The sequence below is a fragment of the Globicephala melas genome, chromosome 2 (assembly GCF_963455315.2).
Source record: "Globicephala melas chromosome 2, mGloMel1.2, whole genome shotgun sequence".
Classification (NCBI taxonomy): Eukaryota; Metazoa; Chordata; class Mammalia; order Artiodactyla; family Delphinidae; genus Globicephala; species Globicephala melas.
In genome coordinates this window covers 5,554,771-5,582,213 of record NC_083315.2, presented here as the reverse complement: position 1 = coordinate 5,582,213, position 27,443 = coordinate 5,554,771, and the positions used below count along the sequence as shown (strand labels likewise).

General features: G+C 41.8%; 1 protein-coding gene across 5 annotated transcripts in view; it reads right to left on the bottom strand.

The window, feature by feature from the left end:
• Positions 1-27,443, bottom strand: part of RSU1 (Ras suppressor protein 1) — a 275,248-nt gene that overhangs the window by 135,779 nt on the left and 112,026 nt on the right. Inside the window, exon 9 of one of the 5 annotated variants that reach the window (XM_060292251.2) lies at positions 12,475-12,875. The exons of the other annotated variants lie outside the window; for them this stretch is intronic. Coding sequence (XP_060148234.1) covers position 12,875 — 1 coding nt within the window. The 3' untranslated portion in view covers positions 12,475-12,874. Of the gene's footprint in view, positions 1-12,474; positions 12,876-27,443 lie in introns of those variants that run through there. 5 annotated transcript variants of the gene reach the window in all.

Sequence of the window (27,443 nt, the reverse complement as noted above, 5' to 3'; positions counted from 1 at the left end):
AGACTCCCACACACAATTCATCTCATAAAACTATACTCCATGTGCATCTTGTGTGTGTGGTGTACGAAACATAAAAAGTAAAGCCCCTGTTAGCTTCGTACACTAGTGATGGGGCTGCCTGCCTTGCCTCCACCCTGCACGGATGAGTATCAATGTGATGGAAACTAACTAATAAGCACGTGCACTAAAACAACCAAGAATTTATTCATTCATTCATTGGTTTAAAAATCTGCAACAAGGTACACCTGGGTAGGCAAGTTTATATCGGCTAAATTCTCACGACAGGGCTCTTTGACTAGAAATAGAGTACAATTTTATTATCTTAGTACAATTTTCATTATGATTTGGTTGAAGTTAGTTGTACTTGATTTCAGAAGAGCAGGAAAAAGGTAAGGCCAGACGCAAGACTGCATTTTCTGTGCATTAATTACTGGGATGTGCTTTTTGAAAAATCTGATAAAAAGTGCAGGAGAATGGTACTCTCAAAGGGGTTTCATAGAAGTTCATGGAGGCCTAAATGTGACACCAGAGCTAATGGTTGCCTTGGGTGGTCCTGGAAGCTGTACTCTCACTTCGACCCCTGGATTCCTGAACACATAAGCAAGATTCTGTATAAAAGTGCCTTTTTTGGGCTTCCCTAGTGACGCAGTGGTTAAGAATCCACCTGCCAATGCAGGGGATACGGGTTCAAGCCCTGGTCTGGCAAGATCCCACATGCTGCGGAGCAACTAAGCCCGTGCGCCACAACTACTGAACCTGCGCTCTAGAGCCCGCGAGCCACAACTACTGAGCCCACGTGCCACAACTACTGAAGCCTGCGCGCCTAGAGCCCGTGCTCCACTCCGCAACAAGAGAAGCCACTGCAATGAGAAGCCTGCACACAGCAACAAAGACCCAATGCAGCCAAAAAAAAAAAAAAAAAAAGTGCCTTTTTTTCCAGAAACACTCCAGTAACTCCAACTGCCTAGCCTAAGAGGGTCACCGTGACCTCGAAGCACAAATGGTTTGCCATACTGGGCTCACTGGGCTTACTCCCAACTTAGACAGACAGACAGACAGACCACACACACACACAAATGAAGGAAATGAGTTAGCGTGCATGTTAAAACCATAAATCACTGAAACAACTCACGTGTACCTTTTCCTTCCTAAACAGAAAAATGCATTTTGCATTATTCAATAAGATATGCAAAGTGCAATCGAATGCCTAGTCAGTGGATATTTAAGGATTTAACAGAGGTGTGAACCATCTGTTTCAATTCAATTCTGACGATCCTTCAAATTTTCTCTCAAATGAAATTTGTATCTTCTTCCACAATGAGAAATGGAAGACCAGAAATGGGCAATAAATGCCAAACCAGAGCGAAGATATAACCGCCACCAAAAAAATACAGGACAGGAGAGTGTGGCGCTTCAGGGTGTGCGCTCAGAACCCACAGACGAGCCCACCATGTGAGAAAACTACTATTAATGATTAAGGCGTATCCTTCAAAGCGTTGTAGACCACAGGTATACAGTCTGCTTTTTAAACTTATAATATGTTGTGAAAATTCTCCAAAGTCATTAGTCTACAACTTTCAATGGCTGTTTAGCATTCGATCATATGGCTGCATGACTATTGACTCAATCATATATCTGTTATTTCCAATCGTTGCTATTATCAATGAAGTCAACTTTTTGTTTGCTTACTTGTTAAGAGGATTATTACTTCATATACGACATAAAGTGAACACTAGCTAAAGAATTCCATTTCCTTTAAGGTTTTAGCCAGTGGCTGTAGGGTGGGGTCTTTATGAAATCAATGCGTCTGAACAAGTCATTTCTTGGTAACTTCAGGCTTCCTTCCCATCATGAATCCTTGGGCAACCAAGTGCAAAGCATACGCCCAATCAGGCTTGAATTAACAGAGTTTAAAACTGGAGTGAGTTACCTGACCTCAACAACTGCTTTATCGTGTACTTACATCGACACTACATAATACAAAAAGGAAAGTAGCTTTAACCAAAGCCAGAAATTTCACTCTGGGTTTTTAAGAAAATTTTTTGGAAATATGTTGTTTAATACAAGGAAAACGTCCTTATTTCTTGTGCTATTGAATCAATGAAATGAGCAATCAGCACAAACACAATGAGACAGACATCTTAGTAGCTGTGAATAATGTTTTCCAGCACCATACAATCAGAAAAAAAAAAGCACACAGATAAATAATGTTTCAAGGAAAAAACACCCTTCACTTTACATCCTGGAAATATGCAAATACAATACAGCTTCATACACTTGGAAAACAGGTTCTTTACTCTGCAGAGATCTTTCTGTCCGTGTAACAAGCTGAAAACAAAATTTGAGTGACAAGTGCACACACTTAGCTGATGAGGAACACGGAACCCAGAAGTAACCACATTCATCTCTCATTGAGGCTATGTGACTTCCAGGCAGAAATACTGATTCAGACCTGGTCTCCTGCCACAAAGCTGGCCGTGGATTCAAATCTGAGCCGGGAAGTCTCTCCCCCGAATGGTAACTTTTAGCACTTCCTTCAGCTTATCGGGCTAATCAATGAACTATCTCAACTATCTAGTTTAATTCAAGCATTACGAATTTTTCGTAAACAGTCCGTTGGAGAATAAGAGTATGGACGTGCACCTCACTAGAGACTGAGAAAATTAGGCAACGTCATCCACATAGTTATTCTAGGTTAGGTTTTTAGCTTTGTGGGGTTTTCCCCCACATTTTAAAATAACATCATACATCTTTCATACTCAACAAAAAGAACAATCCTAGGTTAGATTTTATTCTTCTAACTTAGACTTTTGTGTTTGCTTGCATCAAAGGAGGGCTCAGGAAATTCTATTTTCCCGTTCCCACAATCTTCTTCAGCTGTCCTGAAGTCATCCCTACAGACGGCTCTCGTATCGTGGTCATCAAGTTCTGTAATCTTTCCCCACTATGACAAGGTGCGACCTGATCTTCTAAGATAAACTGGTGCTTATTAAGAAAAACAGAGTAACGTTTTTGTTAAATTTCTTTTCCCCTTATGTTTGATACAGTGCAGGAAAAGTTAGACTCTACTATTCTGCCTGGGTCTTTGAATGGAATGAGATTCTAAGAACTTGAGAATCCCCGTGGCCCTGCATCCCTACCCACAAACAGTACTGTTCCAAATTTTAATTTGGCCAACGTGGTAGATATAAAATGGTATCACTGTGCTTTTAATTTGCAGTTCCCTGATTACTAACGAAGTTTAGCATTTTTCACATTTATTAACCATTCACGTTTTCTTTTCTTTGAAATGTTTATTCATCCCTTTTACCTATTTTTACTTTATCACATAATTGCTTTGTCTGTTTTAGATACTAATCCATCAGCGATACGCGCTGCAGATAACTTCTCCCAGTTGTGACTTGTCTTCCCAGTTTGTTAATGGTATCCTTTGGATAAATCCCTCCCCATTTTTTGTTTTTTTTTTTTGCATTCTGCATTGCTTTCGTTTTATGAAAAAGCTAATTTCAAATCTACATTAAACTAAGCTGAATACAAAGTCTTAATGAAGGAGGCCTGGTGGTCTCGTTTACCAAAACACATGACCACTGTCCTCTGGCCTTAAACCTTCAGGAAGGTCCTTTCAAACAGCTTCGTGTTCTCATGTTTTGCCACCAGAGCTCAGGAACAAGACTCTTGTGTCCACATCCACGTCGTACGATGTTCTTCAGCTACCACAGCATCGAGCCTCTTCAGCATCAGGTCATTCTTTAGTGAAGACAGCACTTCCACAAATTCTCCACCCCCTGGCTTTGGCCTGGGTCTGAAATTTTCAGCCTCATCTCCATTAACAGTTACTCTCACGATGTGTGTGCCCGTTTGACAAGCCTGGATCTATCCATACAGCTGTAGAACATTCAGCAACACCATCTTTATAGCCATTTTATGCCTCCAGTTCCCAAGGAGCTTGGAGTCATAAAGATATTCTCTTATTTGTCTTTCTTTGTTTCTTCCTTTTTCTTTGGGGGGGGGGGTAGTTCATTGGACGCTTTATAGTTTTCATTTCCTTTTAAAGCTTTCTGTTTGTGATTTAAAGATCCAAATATTTAACCTATGTGGAATTAATTTTCTACATATGTCACAATCTGGTTTCATTTTTTTCTCCATATGTATAATCTTGTATCATTTATGGAATAGCTTATCCCCCCCCATTGATCTGCAACACTCCTCTTGTTATAAATGGAGTTTGCACATGTGCGTGGGACTGTGTGTGGGCTTTCTATCTTGTTGCGTTGGCCTCTTTGTCTACAGCTACACTAAGACCCTAATACCACACTGTCTTAATTACTGTAGCTTTATAGCAGACCTTGGTCTCTATAAGGCAAGACACCCCCTTCTCTCCTACTCTGATTCTTCCTCAGGAAGGACTTGGTTATTTTGGACCCTTCGCTCTTCTGAACAGCTGTAGAACTAGCTCGTCAATTTGAATTCACTTTTCCCTCTGGTTGCCTTTAATGTTTCCTCTTTGTCTTCGGTATCCTACAGTTCTACCACGATAAGTCTTAATATGTATTTATTTCTGTTGCTTGGTATACAGTGCGTTCTCTCGAGCGCAGGATTCCAATCTTTCAACACTTCTGGAAAATTCTGTCTTTATACCTTAAACAAATTGACTCTCCACTATGGGGAAATAATTCTCCACAGGACGCTCATGTTTTGTGAGCAGAGGCACTGACAGCTTTGGTTCTGGGATGACTTTTCTAAGATGTCTGCATAGTGAACAACCTTAAAAGATAAAGTCGCCCCCTAGAGCAGAGGATAGGTTTGTTTACTGGCCTGGAGAGTAAAGATGTTGTCTCTCTCCTGGGCAAAGAGCAGATGTGGTTCCAGTCTGTTTTAAAATAAAAGAGTGGGGTTCCTAAGCTCGGGTGTCTTTGGATGTGACCCTGTCTTTGGATGGGATTTGGGGAGCAGGTTCTTGACATCCCCCGTTTTCAGTGTTTTAATATTCTGGAATTCCAAATTGATATATGTGAGATCTTTCTGTCCTATCACTCCTACGTCTTACTCCCTCCACTAGTTTTCAACTCCTTTGTCTGTTTCACCTTGGGTAATTTCTTCATGATCTTCCTGTCTGCTAATTCTCTCTTCAGCTGTGTGTAATCCTCCTTTAAGCTGCGATGATTGTATTTTTTCTTTCTTCTAATTCTACTGGGCTCTTTTTCAAATCCTGCTGATCATTTCTGATGGTATCTTATTCCTTGCTCAGCTTTTTTTCTTTATATATCTCGCATGCATTTGTTTCACATGCAGTTTTCAGCGCCCTAGTGTCGTGAGGCACAGGCGGATCTAAACCTGTTTGTTTATTGTTTCCGTTGACTCTTGTGTTTTGGCTTATGCCATTTCCTGTTCGGTAATTTCTGGATTGCTTTGTTGAGGGCTGGCTATGTTTTATGATAACCTCATATAAGCTGCGTCTGTAGGAATTCTCAGGGAACCGGACTGCTAATGCTTTCCTCCAGAGACGGTTTATGCTTATCTCTACCAAGTGCCAGAGGGTTCCGCTGATCTGGAAACGTGTTACTTAAGTGTTTTAGGTTGAGGTTTCCATGACCCTGTAAGAATTATAAATTTCCACCCCAGACTCATCCAAAATTAAGTTTATAGTAGCAAATTCTTGGGGGAGATGATGATTACAATCATTACTGGTTTTCCTTAGAGTAAGAGCAGAGACAGAGAGATTTCCTCATCTGTTCCCTTTCCTGGTGAGCTAATTTTTTTTCAGCTCTGACTTTCAGCAAAGGTGTAGCCTCTGTGAGTGTTCCGGCTTTGAGAGAGTGTTTCACGTCTGGCCCTCCAGCTGTACCTAGATGCCAGGCCCAATCATCTCTTCTTTCCCATGGTACCTAAGCTGTTGAATTCCTTATACAGGCATTGGCACTGGGGCAGTCCTGGTCTCTTTTCCACACTCCTTTGGTTTCAAATTACTGTCCGGACTTTTTGCCCCTTGGAGAATCTCCCCTACTCTCTTACAAGTTCATCAGTTCATCTAAAAAATATGCTTCTCTGATTTATTTTGCACCTAGTCTTGCATGGTGAGACGGCTTTCAGAATATCTGGTTTCCTCCCATAAACTATCATTTCTACATTTTCTTTTTTGCCCACACCCCCCCAAGATGGGCATCTTTTCCCTTGTGCAAGTGCCTTTTAGAGATGGTTAAAATTAGTTGACCCTACAAGTAGTCAGAAGAGATTTTGAAATAACAGCCTTTCTGTATATTATAAAATTTACACCAAAAGCAGTCTGCGACACCCATATAGCTGGTATAATCCAATACATTTCTCAGGCTGACATTCCCATTTTTATGAGTGTAAGAAAAAGCATTTCACTGACCACTTCACCCCATGTGCCCATGGGGTCTACAGGTAGCACTTCTCTTTGTGAAACATGGGTGAATTATTTGAATGAATTTCTGGTGAAACAAAAGACTGGCAATCCTTGTGAACCAATATTTATTTAAGAGGTATCATAAAATTACTACTACATACTTGAAAGAGAAGTTTCCTTTTATTTTTGTTAAATATATAATGTAGCTTCTTACCGATCCCAAGGAGACTTCTCTCTGCACACTTTTCCGAATAAAATCACACTGCCGTTTTTGGACCATCCTTCATGTATACATTCTAGCCTGTCTTAACTCTTAATAGACTCTCAAATGTCTTACTTTTGGCAAATTTTAGTCACAGCTTTAGAAGTATATTTTTGGTGACCTGAAACACATTTCAAAAAACAAAATCTCCGAGTACAGGAAAGACGAATCCATAAGTGAAAATGCTGTTGAAATTCTGTGTCTTTAAAACCAAGAGAGCTCTCAGACTTCAGTTAGACATTCTCTGATAGTTTCAGATGCTAATGCAGAAAGACTTATTTTAACTTAAAAAAAGGGAACCGTTTTTTCCTGCCATTTTAACATTAAAAGACAAAATAATCAAAGAAATCAGGCAAAAGATGACTGTTCTGTGAAGTTAAAGATTACATTTGACTGTAATCCATGACTAAGACCTCAGCTGTAGCGAAAAGCGTATTTGCTCAGCATAAAAACCGAGTATAAAGGAGCTAGAAATAATGATGTAAAGAAAAGCGCATTCATGTTTCTCGGACTGCTGTTTTCACATCCCATGGCCTCTATACATTTAAATGGCTTCAGGCAGATCTGCATGTGCCCGGCCAGCCTGGCAGATATGTTCACTCTTGTGCTGAAAAACTGATTCAGGAAGGCCCATTCAACGTCATCCTGTTCTAAACAAGGGGCGCTCGGTGTTCATGGACACCAGGGGGAAGAATCATTTTTAAGACTCTAGCTCATTCTCCCCTTTTTTACACCCTGAGTCAGAGGAGTCCTTATCCTGGAAAGATGAAGGGATTGAAAATGAAGATGGATTACTATTTGAGGCTGTACTTTGCTTATTTGGGAATCTCTGTTCTTCAATGGAAAGAGCTGCATCCACACTCTCTGAACACTTCCTCCTAATGCTCTTGCTAATGGGGTAAAAATACTCTTCAATTAAGCCTCAGCGCTGCCCGGTGGTACCGTCTGCTCTCCCACGGTGCAGCACGGAGGCTGGTGGACAATCGCCACTCCCTGCGTCGTCCTGAGCCTAGGTCACCCATTGGTCTTTCTTAGTTTCACGTGTGGTCGCCATGAAAACACAGAAGAAGGACTGCCCTCGGCACACCCCACGAACTGGTGTGATGACAATCTTTTCACTTTAACCACAAATACGAACTGCGGCCAAGCCCTAAGGGAAGCTCCTAAGCCCACGCTGGGATGTGATGGAGGGGAAATCGCTTCTTTTCATTTTCTCCTTTGGTGAAAGGCTGGCCCCGGAGCTGGGGTAGTTAGTACCGCTGAGGAAGAGAGGGTCTGGGTGGCGGTAGGGCCGTTCTGGGGAGGTGATGGGAAATGGGGCACTTTCAAAGGAGAGCAGCCCAATTACGAGTCACTCTGGGAATCATGAGAGGGCCTGGGGTTAAATACGCCTCTGAAAACACTGTTTACAGTACAAACACGGACCTTTCCTTTATTGAGAGTTTTATGGAACTCACTGAAATCTACGGCTCAGAAGCGTTTAATGCATCCCCTTTAACTCATGACTCTGTTTTATAAGGGAGAAAGGCTTCATTTTACTATTAGAAGTTTATGAGCTCTCAAGGGAAAGTCTGGAAAACTCGGCGGACGTTCCCTTTTCTGGATCCTCCCCACGGCTACAGCCACCACCCCGCGGAGGCGCACAGAGCCGCCCATGTTCACTGAGGATGGAGCTGGCTCCGGGACAGTCAGTCATTTTCTGCATGACTCTTAGGGGCATGCAAAGATACTTCTAGAGGATTAATAATCGCGAGGATACCAAACCAAGAGGAGCAAGGAAGTGTTATATACTAGAGATCACATACTTAGTTCCTAAAACAATGACCATGTCCAGGAGGGATTCAATGAATGCTTCCTCTGCTGATAAGCCAGTGCTTTAAAACAGTTGGAGCACTAAACTGAGCTAGGCAACAAGAGTGAGAGCCAGCTGTCCTGCCTGGGTCACCCTGGGGAGTCACTTCACCTTTTGGAGGGGCATTTTCCACCCATGCACAGAGAGAGGGAATTAAACTAGATCATCTGAAGTGTCTTTGAACTATATTATAATTAACAATCTAGATTTAAAAGTTTCATCTACTCTTTCTTATCATCATCTAACTTCTACCAGTTTAGAGATACGTTACTGGAGATAAACATCTCTTTGACATATATTCTCTCTAAAACCCTAGCCCCCATTTTCTGTGGCATTCCAGGACATACTATTGTTATAACGCTTACAGCACCTGATATCTATTCAGCACTTACTATGTGCCTGATCCGGTTCTAGGCACTCTATACGCCTTATCTGATAGAACCTTCTTTAACAACCCTACAAAGTAGACATTATTATCATTCAATTTTACAGATGAGATCAGTGATGCTCAAAAAGTTAAATACAATCAATAATAAGTGGTAGACTCAGGGGATGAACTGAACTCACCTTCTCAGCCACACTGTTACCATGGCCACAGCAACATGTTAAATACTCAACAAGTAGCCCCTAACCACACACAGTTCTCCAGAAACTCCACATGACGACTGTGACCTGGGACTGTTCTACTATTCCAAAGAATTCACATCTTGTCCAAATTTTTAGGTAACTGGAATACTTTGATACCTAAATATTAATATTATAATAACTTTTCATACTGAATAAAGATTTTTGCCTAAAATTTATTCCCCAAAGGAAAAAAAATCCTGCAAATTTCTGTAGAGATGGATGATTTCTTCTAACCTACGTGAAAGATCACATCAGGCAAAATGGAAATGATGAAATACGTATTTAGGAGATGCTGATACTGAAAATATTCCATGGGTCACTCTAAAATTTAGACAAATTTCTATTATAGTTCCATGATAAAATGGACAAGATAATATATTGGATCAAGAAACAAGAACTCAACAGTTCATCTAGGCAGCGACACAGTTATGAATAATTTTAATAAATATGCAAAGCTAGTATTCGGCCACATAGAACAGCTAGTCAGCTGTGAACCTGAAATATATTTGTAGACTATAATGTGTCTGTCCTCGGAATTAAATAATTAATCGTCACTTTCATGAATACCACGATTTTTGATTCTAGGGTACCTGCCTTTCGTCTTGTGCTTTTTTTAAGATTAATTTTGATCTCTTCACCATTTTATCTGTGACTCTTTTATAGATTAATTTTATAGCTCCATTTTTATTCTGCGGCTAGGTTCTGCATAGTAGAATACATTGCTGATCACTTGCCATGGGCCTCTCTATACCCTAGAGATAACACTGCTGAACAGACTTCAAGGACATGATTGGAAATAATAAATCCTATCTGCAGCCCAGCAAATACAGACAGGAAGACACGGAATACATGCAGAAACAAAGGCATCTAAATGACCAAAGAATAGCTAATGAAGTGCATACTCAGCTGCTGTAACTGAACAGGGACATGGCAGCTACTTACTGTAGCCTCAACTAGTGGTCCGTGCTTGGGAGTCTGGTTCAGGAAGTTATGGGTTAACTACCACAGTATCCTAAAGACTCCGGATCTCTCTCGGTCTCCTGGAGGAAACCAACACTTACCAAGAATGAAACTCACATGCTAGCTGCCTACCTAGTCAGGAAATCAGCTCTGGAATGCAATATATTTTCCAAGACTTTTCTAACTACTTTCATTATAGATAGAAAAAGAAGACAAGAATAGAAGTGAAGAGCACTAAACACTTGAGTTCAGATCCTGTCTCGCGGTCTTAAGTTACCTCTAAGGCTGTTTATTTTGATTATAGCTCCGTAGTTAGAGTGCTTACCAAGTGATATGAACCAGTGAGCACTTTTGGAGCACTTTCTCACTTAGTTCTTTTAACATTGCAATTGTATTACAGCGTGGTGCAATTACAACAATTAACACTATTAAATGGATCATTATTAACTCCATTTCACATATTGAAAAAGATATGTAAAGCCTGCTCGTCGGGAGGTACTTCAGAGCTAAGCAAAAGTGGTGAATCAAAAGGTACTGATCTGAGCTCTCCTGAAGGCTACGATCTAATAGGAAAAAATGTATCACATAATCACACAAATAAATGTAACATTAACAAGAACAGTAAGTGCTCAGAGATGTACGAGGTATCCTGATAACAGATAACTGGTAGAATAATGTGGTGAGCTGTGAGCTCAGACTTTGCAGTGAGACTGCCAAGGTTTGAATTCTGAATCTACCGTGGATCAGCTGTAACCCTGGGCAAGTTATTTAATCCCCCTTGGAGCAGTTTCTCCTTCCATAAAAAATGGAGATAAACAGTACTTATTTCATAGGGTTGCTACAGTGATTCCGTAAGTGTTCAATAAACAGTTGTGGTTATTTTCTGCTATTATAATGATTTGACCTTGATGATGGGGGCAATGGTCAGGGTAGATTCCTGAGAGAAAGTGATAAATGACCTAAAATCAGGCAATAGAAGAGGACAGGTGTGGGACAGGAGCAATGTTTCAGGCAGAGGTAAAAATACGTGAAAAGATTTGATGAGCGACCTATGGTATTATGGTATTATCTAGCTAGGTTATCTTAGATCATTTAATCACTTTGGGATTCAATTTCTTCATCTGAAAACTAAGGAGGGAAATCAGATTATCTCTCTGGTTTCATGATTTTTATAAATTCCATCAAATCTGAACACAATAAAACATTTGAAATGGACTTTAATTGAACATGTGTGACTCCTTTCCCTGGTTCTAAATGCAGCCAAAAGGTCCTCAGATGTAAATTTTAAGAACATCCCCATTGTATCTCCTTTCTAGCCCCCTTGCTCTGAGCTCCCTTATTATTAATGTTCCTACATCTGTAAATAAAAGGAATCACACTGCAGTGACCTCGTTTTCTATCTTTGAAGGTGGTTTCCACTTTTCCAACGGTAACGTCAATTTCCTGCTCCAGGAGTAGCATGCATGGACATGATTCCAGGCGGCTATGTCCTATCAAAGGGTCTGCTGTGTACAAATATGGCTGGAAACACGTTTAAATTTACTAAACTGCTGATATAACATCATATCTCTTTATGGCCGTGAGAGATATCAGTTCGCTGCCAGGCAGTGGGTTTTTCCATCCACACTGCTGTGTACTGCTTTCTGCAGGAGTTCAAGCCTCACTACTTCATCCTAGTCTGTTAGACAGATTTGCAAATTTCAGCTGCTTAAGGTGAGCACTGGTACACACTTCAGAGTATGTGGTGCTCGTTCAATCAGAGCTTATTTTCAAAACCAGATGTTAGACCAGGGTTACTCCAGAGTCTGGCTCATAATCCTGTAGCCCTTAATACGTAACCAAGGCCAAAGGGGTTCAGAGCATTTATTTATTTATATATTTATTTAACATCTTTATTGGAGTGTAATTGCTTTACGATGCTGTGTTAGTTTCTGCTGTGTAACAGCGTGAATCAGTTATACATATACGTATCAGAGCATTTAAATGACGAACTCATGATAATGTGCCCACCCAGACGGCGGAGCTGTGATTCAAACCCAAGTTTACCTCACTCGAAAAAGCCCATGCAAGTTCTCTTTTTAGTGTCTTCTTAAAATTAAAGAACCTTCCTTCCTTCCTCCCTCCCCGCCTCCCTTTCTTCCTTTCTCTTTTCCTTTTCTTCTTTCCTTCCTCCCTCCCTCCCTCCCTCCCTCTCTCCCTCCCTTTCTTTCTTCCTTTTCAAATCACTACACTGCTTTCCATCCATTTGTCATTAACTAACATTCTGGAACTTCCAAGAGCTGTCGATCTTCCAAGAGCTGTCGATCTTCCAAGAGCTGTCGATCTTACAGGGTTTGACACACTGCTTTACTCACCCCAGGGAAAGCTGACGTCTACTCCTCAACTCATCAAAGCGAAGGCACCCTCCGTCTAACAGCGACACTGTATTCATAAGAGCAGCCATTTCCTCATCTTCTCTTCCTCAGTCTTGCTTGTACACCAGCAGTCAGAGCAAGGCAAAAGGGCTGGTGTTTAACAGCACCCAGTATTATTAGCTCACAGACTGACTGAGAGAGGTCCTTAGAAAGTATACCCTGATCACAAAAGGTTTCTAAATCAAAATGTTAAAATATAAACCTAAGGCCCAGATGGAGCAGCTCCTACTGAGGCCTATGTATTACACGTCAAGTCAGTGGATTGTTTTCTCAAGCTGACCAGGTGGACACTTGCTTCCCATTGCTCATGCTGGCGCCCAGTTAAGGAAGAAAATGTTGATCTATTTTAAATTATAGAGGAGAGCACAGGGACTAGCAGATTTGGCTTGGCACCTGAAAGGAGAGGAAAGAGAGCTCATTCAATGTTCCCCTTGCTCACTACACAGCTGTACACGCCAAGCACTCTTTCTTATTCCATTGTAAAATTCAAAATATAGGCACTCAACCTCTGACAGACAAATTCCTTACATCAGCTAGCAATGCACAAAAACAGACATAAATTGATAAGCTGATATCCTACCTCTTCAAAGCAAACACGTCCAGCATCTAGAATAATCTGTCGCGGCAAAGTCTTGGGCTGTGCGCCAACGTGGAGTTGACAGGCTGGTGACCGGACAGAGCAGGGGGCCCAGAGAAGACTCAGCCACAAGGAAGATGAACTTTTCCCTCCAGACTAAATTGGCCTCCTGTATTCTAGCCCATAAAACCCCTTCCTTAGTAGATATCTCTCCACTGAGGGGTATCCAGAAACCTCCAAACTCATCTTTCATGGCCTCCTGCCCTGTCTCCTCCTTTTCTTTCAGTGTTCCATTGGTCAGCACCATGGATAGCTCTGCAGGAACCGTTGGCTCCAATTAGGACCGAAATGAAAGAATCTTTTATAGCTTGGGGAAAACACGTGGCGTGGAGGGAATGGAATCTGAGCTGTTTTTATTTTCTTTTTTTTTAAGGTCAAGTAATGTGATAATGACTTTATAGGCACTATCCTCACAACACTATGATACTGGCACTCATAAGTCTTCTATTATATTTAAAATACTTTCAACTTTATTTGGGAATATTTTACCCATACACTAAGGTCAAGAGAATAATGGAAGTCCCCATACTAGGAGTATGTAGACATACTAGGAGTATGTCTTCTTCCATTCATTTTCACTTCTCTCTGCCCCCTCCCCACTGCTCGACTAGATGCTTTTGAAGCAAATCCCAGAAATTATACTAGTTCATCCATAAACATTTAAGTATATAACCACAAACTATTATCACGTAAAATATTAACGATTCCTTAATATCATCAAATATCTAGTATTTAAATTGCCTGACAATCTCAAAAAAATTTTTACACCTGTTTGTTTCAATGAGATTTTTAAAAAACATGTTGGAGATGTTTTAATACACTGTATTAATACACTGTTATTATTCTTATTGATAGTCAAACTGTTACATTTTTGGCCAATGAGTACCTCTAAGCTGGCATCCTGGGTTCTTCTGACACAGTCTTTGACAGTTTCCTTCCCTTCGGGATGGACAAGATCCTTCAGGACCTGGAATTAGCCATTTTTCTAAGGATTCCAGAGATGTTTTAGTGGGAAATGGTATTTAAAGAAAAAGATCCAGGAGCTTAAGCTACTATGTTGGTCTTTTTTTTTCTAGGCCTATTTGGGGAACTGAAAACAAAAAAACTTTTTTTTTTTTTTTAAGTAAAAAAAAAAAATTACATCATGAGGTCTCACTATATTTCCAAACTCAAATTTAGGACTCTAAGACTTAATTACCTTCTCTCATTTTGTATCTCCTTTCTCTCTGGGTGAAAATCCTAGTTCCAAATGACGTAAACATAATTAATATAATTATTTATGTAATTATAAAAAACATGAGGGAACTACACTAAGGCACATTAAAATCAAATTGCTCAAAACCAGCGATAAAGAGAAAATCTTAAAAGCAGCCAAGGTGGGGAAAGGGTTACAAACAGAAGAACGAAGATAAAGATACAGCAGATTTCTTGTCAGATACAACGCAAGGGAGAAGATAGTAGAACAAAATCTTTAAAGTATCAGACGACGTAACTAAGATTCTATACCCAGTGAAAATATCTTTCAAAAATGAAGGTGAAATAAAGTTTTGCAGATATATAAAATCTGAAAGAATTTATACATGACAGATCTAAAAGATAAGAAAAGTTAAAGGAAGCCCTTTAGGCAGAAGGAAAATTATACTAGACAGAAATATAGATTTACACAAACGAATGAAGAGCACTAAAAACAGTGAATTGTAACTAACATACCTTATTTTTTAATCATATCTGTATAACAGATATTTCACTGTTAAAAATAATAAAAATATAATGTGGAGTTTATAATATTAGAAGTAAAATGTATGACAACAAAAGCATGAAGCCTGGGAGATGAGAAATTAAAGTTCATTATTTTAAGGTTCCTATAATATATGTGAAGTGGTATAATGTCACTGTGAAACATCACAGCAGTAAACTATAAGTCCTAAAGTGTACACTAAAATTAAAGAATAAAAGATTATAGCTAATAGGGCTTCCCTGACAGCACAGTGGTTAAGAATCCGCCTGCCAATGCAGGGGACACAGTTCGAGTCCTGGTCTGGTAAGATCCCACATGCCACGGAGCAACTAAGCCCGTGCACCACAACTACTGAGCCTGCACTCTAGAGCCCGCGAGCCACAACTACTGAGCCCACATGCCACAACTACTGAGCCTACGCTCTAGAGCCTGTGAGCTACAACTACTGAGCCTGCATGCCTAAAGCCTGTGCTCCCAACAAGAGAAGCCACCACAATGAGAAGCCTGCGCACCACAACCGAGAGTAGCCCCCACTCACCGCAACTAGAGAAAGCCTGCACGCAGCAGTGAAGACCCAACACAGCCAAAAAAACCAAAAAAGATTATAGCTAATAAGCCAACAAAGGAGATAAAATAATGTAAAATATACACAGTTCAAAAGACACAAAAGAAGTGGGGTGTGGGGAATGAAACAAATAGGAAAAAAAAAAGGGAAGTGTTTCAAACTTACCTATATAACTAATCACATTAAGTCTAATTGGTCAAAATACCTGAATTAAAAGACAAGGACTGTCAAAGGAGATGAAAAAGCAAGAACTATATGCTGTCTACAAGAACTTCACTTTAAATATAGAGATAGAAACAGGTTAAAAGGCAAAGAATGTCAAATTATATACTATTCTAACACTACTCAAAATAAAGATGAGGTGGCTATAATGATATCTGACTAAGTGGATTTCTGGCCAAAGAATATAACTAGAGTTAAAGAAATTCATTACATAATGAGAAAAGGGTCAATCCATCAAGAGGACATAAACAACTCAAACATTTATAAATCTCGTTACAGAGCTTCAAGATATATGAAGTAAAAACTAACAGAATTGAAGAGAAATAAACAAAACCATAATTACAGTCTAAGATTTCAATACTCCTGTCTCAACAACTGATAGAACAATTAGACAGAAAAATCAGTAAGGATATAAAAGACTTAAACAACACAGTCAACCAACATTGTACAGAAACAACTGGGTATGCATACGCAAATATATGAACTTTGATCCACACCTCATACCATATACAAAGATTAGCTCAAAACACATTGTAGGGCTTCCCTGGTGGCGCAGTGGTTGAGAGTCTGCCTGCCGATGCAGGGGACACAGGTTCGTGCCCCGGTCTGGGAAGATCCCACATGCCGCGGAGCGGCTGGGCCCGTGAGCCATGGCCGCTGAGCCTGTGCGTCTGGAGCCTGTGCTCCGCAACGGGAGAGGGCACAACAGTGAGAGGCCCACGTACGGGAAAAAAAAAAAAAAGAAAAAAAACACATTGTAGACCTAAATGTAAAACCTAAAATTATAAAGTTTGGACTGAAGAAAAGGAGAAAACCTTGTGAATGTGCATGAGGCAAAGCATACTCAGCTGTGACACCAAAAGTACAATCCATAAAAGAACAAATCAATAAACTGAACTCAACAAAATTTAACAGCTTTATTCTTCAAAAGACACTGCCAGGAGAATGAAAAGACAAACCACAGAAAGGGAGAAAAGCTTTGCTAAGCATACATCTGGTAAAGGATTTATATCTAGAACATACAGAGAACCTCAAAACAATAATAAGAAAAACTATTCCATTTACGAAAATGGATAGATTTGAACAAAAATTTCACTACGTAAGATACAGGAATCGCAAAAGCTCAACATCATTATTCATCAGATAAATGCAATTTAAAAGCATACAGAGAACCTACTAGAAAAAATAAAATTGAAAAAACTGACCATATCAAGTGCTGACAAGGATGTGAAAGAGCTGGAACTCTCAGACACTGCTGGTTGGTATATAAAATGATGCCGCCACGCTGAAAACGGTTCGGCAGGAACTGAAGAAAGTAAGTCTACACCTACCATATGGTCCACCCATTCCACTCCTAGGGATTTACAGTGACAGAACATGTCCCGTCAAAGACCTGTACACAAAAGCTGATGGAAACTTTATTTTTAGTAACCCCAAACTGGAAACAACCCCCATGTCCATCAACAGTCCACTTGAGAAACGAATTGTGGCATATCCACTCAATGGATTCCTACTCAGAAATAAAAGAAATGAATCGCTGACACACGCAACCACCAGGATACTCAAGGTAATTACGCTGAATGAAAGGAGTTTGATGCTTTCTTCTAAAAAAGAGTACACACTATATGTTAACGCTCTACAAAATGCAAACGAATGTACAGCAAGAAGCTGGGGATTGGGGGAAAGGCGGAGAGGGGCAGGAGGGAGGGATATGGTTTACACAGGAACACAAGAAAACTTTGGGCTCACGATCTTGATCATGGTGACTATTTTACAAGTATACACATGTCAAAAAATGCATCAAACTGCATATTTTAAATATTTAGTTTACTGTATAGCAATTGATCTTCAATAAAGATGTTAAATTAAAAAGAAAAATCTGACTCAATGCCACGAAACTAGCAAAAGGGAAGAGTGGGATTCGAACCCAGGCAGCCTATGTCCAGAGCCGGTTCCCACACCTACAGGTCCACACTGTGGAGGGGAATCCCACGTGTCTCCTGGAGCTAGCTTATCCTCCTGCTTGATGTTAGGTGGCTAAGCCCCACTCTGGCTGTGCTCACTCCCAGGTAAACTCCCTGGGGCATTTCACAATTGATTTACTTTTCCTTTGAGGGTTTTCAGAAGCCCTCTGACCCCAGAGATATGCCTCTCCTGAGTCTTCAAGTTCTGCCGGCACAAGCATGCCCTCCAGGACCCGGCAAGGCTCTGAGACCAGAAGCTGGATGACACTAGCTATGGCCTGACCACCCCTGCACCCTCTGGTCTCTTTTGTAAAGGAGGAGGCTAGGCTGATTTTCAGAAGCAGAAATTTTGGCATCATGTAAACAGAGCAGCAATCATTCTCCCTCCCTCTCTCCCTCTCTCTTTCTGCACATAATTAAAACTAATCCCCACGGGCTTCCCTGGTGGCGCAGTGGTTAAGAATCCACCTGACAATGCAGGAGACACGGGTTCGAGCCTTGGTCTGGGAAGATCCCACATGCCACAGAGCAACTAAGTCCGTGCGCCACAACTGCTGAGCCTGCGCTCTAGAGCCCGCGAGCCACAACTACTGAAGCCCGCGTGCCTAGAGCCTGTGCTCCACAGCAAGAGAAGCCACCGCAATGAGAAGCGCGCACACCGCAGCGAAGAGTAGCCCCTGCTCGCCACAACTAGAGAAAGCCCGCACGCAGCAACGAAGACCCAATGCAGCCAAAAATAAATTAAAAAAAAAACACTAATCCTCACAATTTCCACATCTTAGGAAAAATACTTAAAATGTCATCTTTTGTCATTAACACTTAGTTAACAATGAACACTTCACTAGGAGGATTTTGTTAGAAATAGAGAACATTAATACAACCTGTGAGAAAATTTAATTTCACATTTGGAAGTGGTGTACTGACCACACGGGGTCCTCCTGTGTGTAGATGGGGGCCAGTATTTCCTCAAGCACATCCCACTTCTCCACATCAGTCCTCCTCACCTGTGTTGGGTGTCTCCTGAGCCCAACAGGTCCAACTGCACCTCAAAATGCCACAGGCGGGGAGATAAGTAATGACACACAACCTGCTACAGGTGAGGGTTCCTTCTCAACGCAGCTGATCAGGAGTCCTCTGGTTCCTCACGTCTGAGTGATGTCAGAGGGATTCCTTCGGGCCTTTCAGAGACCAGGTTCAGAGACCAGGTTCTGAATTGTTTTTCTGACTTGCCAACAAAACATATTTTGAAGGCTGGGCAGAGGAGCTGCTTCCTATCCTCTCCCCTCCCCCCAGCTGTTTATTTTTAAGTAATTACTAGAGTTCAAAGTCTGCCAAGTCACCTTCTATAGTCACACCATCCTGATGGAGGACAGAGCCACACCCGCATCCTAAGGTAAAGCAGTCAGTATCCAGGTCCTACACACAGAGGTGTCCGAGGATGGAGGCCTGGCTGATGGCAAAACCAACACCAAAACCAGGCTGATGGGCTAAGTCCAGGGCAAATAGCAGCTTGCAGCTTCGGTATTTTTTCGCCTATGACCTCCTACACGTCCATGTGGGAAGTTCCTTTCACAGCCTAACTAAAAAGAGCTGCTAGTGGGGTGGGGAAGAGCCGGCTGGGGAAGGCTGCAGCCTTGGCAACGTCACAGAAACTGCTTTGGTGATGCAAGAGGCTCTAATAACATCATGAAATCGAAGCACCGCAGACGCAAGAAGAAAAGGGAAAGACGGAAAATGCGTAACGGACGTGCGACACACGGTTTAAAGAAAATCCCCTCCAGCATAAGTGTCTGAACCGCAGGCTAAGATGTACAGCTGAAAGAATAGCAACTCCCAGTCACCCCGTGTTTTCAGGGCTGACCAGGTGCCAGCCACTGTCTGAGGCTCCTGGGGACACAGAGGTGCTCTCAACAAAGTCCCTGCTCTTGGGGGGGACCTCCATTCTAGAAGGAGGCAGATCAAATAAAGTTAGGGGCAGGGAGGGAGGTGAGGCTTGTTTTAGGTAGAGTGGTATGGAAAGTGCTTCACTGACAATGTGCTGAACTTAAATGACACGAAGGGGCAAGCCGAAGGCCATTGAGAAACTGCATATAAGGGCAGAGCTATTCGTGTTAAAAGACAAATGTCAGTGCCTAAGAAAATAAAGAGGGAACGGACGAAACATCAAAAGGCTGCCCAGGGAGACGTCGTTTTATTGCGCTTTGCTTTACTGCCCTTCACATATGCACTTTTTACAAATGGAAGGTCTGTGGCAGCCCTGCATCGAGCGAGTCTATTGGTACCATTTTCCCAATAGCATTTGCTCGTTTCATGTCTCTGGGTCACACTTTGCTAATTCTCACACTATTTCAAGCTTTTCCATCATTATCATACTTGTTACGGGGCTCTGTGATCAGCGATCTCTGGTGTTACCACTACAACTCGCTGAAGGCTCAGGTGATGGTTAGCATTTTTGAGCAGTAGAGTATTTTTTAATTAAGGTATGTACTTTAATTCTTTAGCAACAGCAACAATGCTATTGCACACTTAATAGACTACAGTAGAGTGTAAACATAACTTCTACGTACGCTAGGAAACCAAAAATTCGTGACTCACTTTATTGGGATATTTGCTTTACTGCAGTGGTCTGGAACTGAACCTGCAATATCTCCGAGCTGGGCCTGCATTGGTATGTTTTCCCTACTTCACTGTTATTGCCTCTTAATCGAATGAGATTCTATCTAGATATCAGGTGATCTACATCTTTATATTACTGAGTGGCCCACACACTTGGTTTCTTCAGTACAAAACCTGGAAAGAGGTTGTGATTTTTCTTTTCAGGTGCTCTAGGGACACTGACAAGATTTCCTGAACTTACACACTTAGCAGTTAATTCCAAACACTTGAGTCGAGGACACACAAATGTGGGATCACTAACCACGTAAACACATGAATGATTTTGTATGTACAGCTCGGCAACACAAACAGTGAAACAGGTAAATGGGAAACAACTACCTGGCTCTTTGAATCCAGGTAACGGTTCTGCTTCGCCGCTATAGTGGCTGTCAGACCTCACGCCACCCTACCTTACCTTTGGTGCTTATTTGGAAAACATGAATTGCTGGGCCTCAGATTTTGGACTCCAATGCTATTTTCCACTTAAAGGAACCAGGACTCCGTGGAGAAGACTCAATTCTTTGTTGGGGCAAAGAAATTAAAACCTGGGACTGGACCAAAACTAGTAAGAAACAAAGACACGAAGAGAGGACGCAGAAAGCTTGGGAGGGATTGTACCACCAATCCGATCTCAGTCACTGGTACAAGATGAGCTGAGAAAGGCCCAGAGTCCATAAGATGCCCAAAGAGATAAATAGTATAAAGTATGGTTGAGAGAGGTCACAGCCTTGAAGACGCACTAACTGAAGACCAAGTGCAAAACAACATAAACGTACAGCCTTCAGTGGATGAACACACACCCACGCAGCCAGAAGGGTGGCTGGCAGGAACGCACATTTGTATGTCATTCTGGAATCACCCACATAAGGGGACGAACTCAGAATCAGAGTTGATTCAGGAAGGCTGGCTTTCAGGGACTGAATAGCTGGTAAAAAGAGACACCACTTCAGGACCTCGAAGGGGATAACGGGATGGGGACATGGTTTTACAGGAGGCTGATTTGATTCAAGAACCAGAAAAGTTGAATGACTGCGAACATACCCTTAAGCCTCATGCACTGACTTCCCTTTGAGAACTTCAGCATAAACTCAGCATTTCCTTACCTTCTTCCTTGATGCTACCCAAGAGCAACAAGGTGAATATAAGACAGTGTTCTTCTTATTTTTCTTTAATTTGTATTTTATATTGGAGCATTGCTGATGGACAATGCTGTGCTGGTTTCGGGTGTACAGCCAAGGGATCCAGTTATACACATACATGTATCTATTCTTTTCAAATTCTTTTTTTACATTTAGGTTATTACAGTATATTGAGCAGAGTTCCCCGAGCTATACAGTAGGTCCTTGTTGGTTATCTATTGTAAATATAGCCGTGTGTACAGGTCAATGGAGTTTCATTTCTAGCTCTATGACTCAGGTAAACTATTGGCCATTTTACCTAACCTGAGGCTCTTCCTTCTCTCATCTGAAAGCAAGGCGAACACCTACATCTCATGGGATCATGAGATCACGGGAGATGAAGCCTGCAAGGAACCCACCAGGTCCTGGAACACGGCAGGAAGTCAATGAATGTCAATTCTCTCTCCTTAGCGTAACTGAGACGACTTCTGTCACTACTCACTGCTCCACCTGGATGTTAGTGCGTGCGTATAAGAAAAATGAGGGATACTGGAAGTATCTGACTCTATCGTGCATCTGAATTTTTCTAGAAAAAGCTGGCAAGATTCTTAGTATTTCAACCACAGTAAAGCCAAAACTCATCTTGTATGATACATTCTTGAAGGAGCATCTTCCCCACATGCCATCATTTCTTTTCTCACCATGTTCCACTATAAAATTTGAAAAGAATCTTTTTACTCAATCGGCTTGATGACCAGTACCTTTCTTGTTGCCCTGTCTTGTTGATTACACTTGTGAAGATGAAGCAGAGTCTGGCCTCAGAAAACTTAAAATTATGTAGTTTCGAGATTTTAAGTATTTTTCTTTTTTGGGGGGGTTGCCTCTTTGTGGGTGTCAAAAGACAGAACCACACCAAAGAACAGGAGAAGGAAGGATTTATTACTTGCAGCAAGTAAGGAGAACAGCAGCAATCTTCCCAAAGCAGTGGCTCCCGGAACAACAAAATCTGAGAGGTGTTAAGTATTTCTAAAACAAAAACTTTTAGTGACAAGATTTACATTCCTTAGGAATTATCTGGAATTTAGTACCAAAACAAATTTGCTAGTTGCAAGACATTCTATTAAAAGATCACCACTCACACAGTTTCTATTGAGAATGCATGAGAACAGATTAAAAATGCTCCTGATCTCACGTAAACAGTCTGAAACACACACGTCATCTCTGCTTACAGCCAAAAGCATTAAACAAGAGAGAAGAATTAAAACAAAAAGCCCATGTTTCATATATTATGAAAACCTGAGGCCCAGTCTCTTCCTCTAACATAATCAGTTCTTCCAACATCCATTCTTCCATATGTCAAGCCCTCAAGATCTCAAAAATATAGAAAAGCTTACCTTTCAATCACTTAAAACCTTAGGTGGGAAAATGCTCCTACCTAAAGAAACTCAATGAAGAAGTACGTCTTGTTTGTTTATTTTCCTCTTTCTCTTTTGCTACGTCTTTGCGAATGACCCCCTTTTCCCATGTCCTGTTGGGTTCTGCAGGAAGGCTGGACTGTTACCGATCCTTCCGAGGGTGCAGGACAGGCTGACATCATCCAAGAGGAGTTATACACAAGGCACGATTTCACAGTGCTTCAGCCAGGAAGAGGAAGGGTGGTTGTGTGGAGTGAGAACCCTTCTCTCGAGCTCACATTTAGAGAGTCCCTTTCCAAGACTCAGGACACATTTTGAGAGGTGATGTCACCTTGAAGGTTTTGAGGGTACCTGGTTAGAGAGAGACTGATCAGAAGGGATGATTCCACTTAATCTAAATAAACAAGTGGAAAGGGGACGTACAGTAGACAAAACCAATTACACAGCTACGTGCTTTGTGGCTTCATCCTTCTTAACTTCACGGGCTCTCTAGTTAACTTTGTTGTTGTTGTGTGTGGCGTGTGTGGGATCCTAGCTCCCTGACCAGGGATGGAACCCACGCCCCCTGCAGTGGAAGCACAGAGTCTTAACCACTGGACCGCCAGGAAGTCCCTTTTTTTTTCTATAGGTTAAATTTTTTTAAATAACCTATTCAACAGTGAATACATGTACAAAATGGAACATTTGATACATACCAAAGGGTGAAAAATGAAAAGAACGTACCCTCCCTCCTTGCTTTCCCCCCCTCAGAATAACCACATGTACCGGTTTACTCTGTCCTCCTCAGCTACATTCCAGACGTTCACAAACACAATCACATACTCCACACGCCCCGGAAAACACTCCCTTGATGGACAAAGAGAAGGCACAGACCCATGGATTCATAGAGAGGAAGGTCTCCTTTTCAAACATAATTCCTTTATCTGTGAAGTTAAGGAACTGTTTCATTTCCAACATGAGAGACGTGTGGGCAAAAGATCCCACATGCCGTGGAGCAACTAAGTCCGTGAACCACAACTACTGAGCCTGTGCTCTAGAGCCCACGTGCCACAACTACTGAAGCCCGCGCGCCACAACTACTGAGCCTGTGCTCTAGAGCCCACGTGCCACAACTACTGAAGCCCGCGCGCCTAGAACCCGTGCTCCGCAACAAGAGAAGCCACCACAACGAAAAGCCCGCGCACCGCAACGAAGGGTAGCCCCCGCTCGCCGCAACTAGAGGAAGTTCGTGCGCAGCAATGAAAACCCAATGCAGCCAAAAATAACTAACTAAATAAATAAATTTATAAACAAAAAAGAGAGAGAGAGATCAACACAAACGAAGAAAGAATCTTGCCTTAATATTACAGGCTGAGGATGCATTTTAATGTCTCCAGTCTTGTTTACCCTGTACCAGCAGAAGCTGAGAACGACAGCATGGTTTCTTCTGGACTCCAGAATGGTTTTTTCTTTCAGAAATCAGGGCAACCTGTCGGAGGCTCCTCTGCATGAGATGACGGCTCATTCATACAGGACACTGAGGGTGCCGTGTGCATAGCTCAGAAATGAGGGAATCTTCAGTATTGCTTCCCAAAAGATTAGTCTCTTAAAGGGAGAGAAAACATGCACTTTTATCCCCTCCCCCCAAATCTACGAGATATTCACTGAAATAAATACTGAGTTATAAAATGCTGAATAGCACATATAATGAGCTTAGCATAATACCTGTCACGTGGTAAACAGTCATTGCTTATTATTATTGTTGTTGTTGTTATTATTACTACTACTACTACTATTAAAATTGCTGCTAAGGTAAAAGACTCAGAAGGAAGACAGTAAAAGGGACCTAGAGTAAATGGGCAGTAGGGAAACACTTGACAAAAAGGTCTCTGAGGAAGCAATACTGAACATGATACTTGAAGAATAATTGGGCATTCAGTATGTCAATACAAGGACAGAACATTCCAGGCAGAGAAAACCACACTTATGGAGAGCTGAGGTAGGAAGCAGGCTGTATCTTTAATGGGAAGTAACCCGGCCTTGTCGTTCTGGGTTCGTTCCCAGTGGATCTCTTCCAGGGCTCCCCAGTGTCAGCTCAGCTCTGATCTGGGTCACTGCCATGATCCTCCTGTCCCAGAGCATAGTGAGATTCTGGGACACTCAGGACAGGGCTAGAGGGACAGAAAAACTCCCCTCCAAGCAGCTCATCTTACGCGACGAAGACCCAAGTCTTTCATTATATCATCAGAATCATTGTATCTTCAAAGACACTGCCAGGAACAGAGTAGACATAGCCTGTGCCTCACAGTTGCCAGGTGGGTGCACACGGAGCCCATCCCCAAGCAAGGCAATTGTCTACTGCTATTTCCGCATGCCATTTCAGTGTTCAAGTTTAGCCATTTTGTCCCAAAGGAAAGGACTGAGGCTTGATAAGTCTTAACTCTGGATGACAGCTGTGATGAAATTCGGAAGAAAACATAGACACCGTTTTAAAAGAAATGCTATGAGCTTAGCATTGGAACATGATTTTCCTACCTTCCGTACCTTGAGTGTTCTGTCTTACAGTTAGACCAAACACAGTATTCTACTGGAGCAAAACAAAGAAAAAAGGTTTTACCTCAGAAGATAAGTATCACCCTGCTGGGTCTTTGCATGAAATTATGAGTAAGCTCGCAGATACTGGCTGTAAATATTAACACACAAGCAACAAAAAGCACAGTCTTAAACGATCCTTTACATGCCACTTTCTCTACCCTATTAAGATGCTCGTTGTTTCTGTGATTTATCTGATAATAAATTTTTGATGACTGGTAGGTCTCATAAAATTGCTCTGGTGCTGGCTACACTGATTAATAAGTCTGAAGGATCGAAAGTGTCAGGAATTCATGTGTACGAATAAGTTACTGCCAAATATATATTAGGTATTCCATAAAATATAGAATAAAAAGGTGGATCTCGTAATTTTATCTTGTATCTATTTTCCTGTAACCATTTATATTCAGGGCCATCATCATCTTCCGTGGCCTTTACAAAAAAAAATCAATGAGGGAAATCCACGTGGGGGGCAAATTCAAGAACTAAACTAAATCTGAAAAAAATAATGAATTGGTATAGACAATAAAACATGTTTCCCAGAGAAACAAAGGTTTTTTCCCCCAAACCTTTAAGGTAGGTTTTTGTTTGGGGTGGATTTTTTTTTTCTCCTGCCCTCTAGACTTTTACTTTTAAATCTTAAATGATACTGCAGGCCTCAGGCACGACAGGCAATGAGCGGGTGAAGGACCAGTGGAAAAGTGTTCAAAAACTCCTGTGTTAGCTAACAGGCTTCTGAATGTATCACTCTGGTCCACAGAGAAGGCTGGAGAAGGTAGCAAGGAGATGCTGTGTCAGCTACTGCAGCCTTAAAACAAAGCTGGTGTCTCTTTGGACTTTAAAATTGTTCCTATGCAGCTTATTTTATTTTTGTTTCATCAAATAAACAAGAGGGGTTTTCCATGGAAAAAAAAAACAAAACAAAAAAACATGTTTCCCAGAAAAACAGAGGATTCAGGATTAGAAATCGGTGCTGAGACGACCCTTAGAGATGACCTAGTTTGAACCTCTTGCTTTTAAGATGGGGAAGCTGAGAGTAAGCAATGATGAGGTCCTTTGCCATTGAGAGAACTGGGGCTGGGAACCACCTCTAAGGCCGGCGCTCTAAGGACAGACTTTGTTTTCCCCGTTCCTCACGGCTCCCGGCAGAGCCCACGACTGAGTCTCTACGCCACGGTGCGTCGTGTGAAACCACTCTCCATCTCTGATGTCTGTCTGCACGCTGGGGAAGCAAACCAGCTTTAGTTACACGAGAAGAGAATTCAGTGCCCCGTTCTTGGTAGTCTCCGTCTCACCCAGTAAGACTCCAGAGATCTCCTGAGACAAGCTTGGAAAATGGAAGAAAAGTCCTAAGGGCTCCAGATGTGGTGACTGGAACCCCAAGATGGAACAGGAAATTCCTGACTCCGCACCTTACAGGGCAAGACATGGAGAGCTATGATGTAGGTCCACAAAGTCAGAGACGGAAGATTCCACACCTACTAGTGGGGGTCGCAGTGCAAGAAGCTGCCAGGTGGCACAAAGGTCCCCCATGCTGCATCTTCCGGCCATAAGACTCTTGTGAAAGAAACACGACGGGTCCAATGGTGGGTGCTCTATGGAACTCTCCCTTCTTCAATTCTCTAGCTGACTACAAAGCAGGAGATTTTGCAAGGTGCCTTTCACTCCCAGGGGATCTTCCAATTCTAACCAGCTTCTGTTTTAACATAGTCCGCTCTTAAGGGATGATTAGAAATTAAAAACACTGACGCATCTGCCGAGAAAAGAGCCTAACCTTTGTGTCCCTAAAACGGAACAATGGTGAATGTGCACTTTTTGAAGGAGCCTTTAAGTCTGAAAGCTAAACGCGCAAGAAAGACATGGTGGAGGGGCTGCGGAGAGGTGGATTAAACCTTCCAGAGTAATTTCAACACATCTACGAATAAACAGAATTTGCCCCCCAGGTTGCGGGAGGCTATGGGAGAAGAGAGGAAAGACGGGGTGATCTGAGTGCACTGGGGTAACAACAGTGCTAGGGGCTGAATTTTCCCCAAAAAAATTCATGTTGAAGTTCTCACCCTTGGTAACTCAGAATGT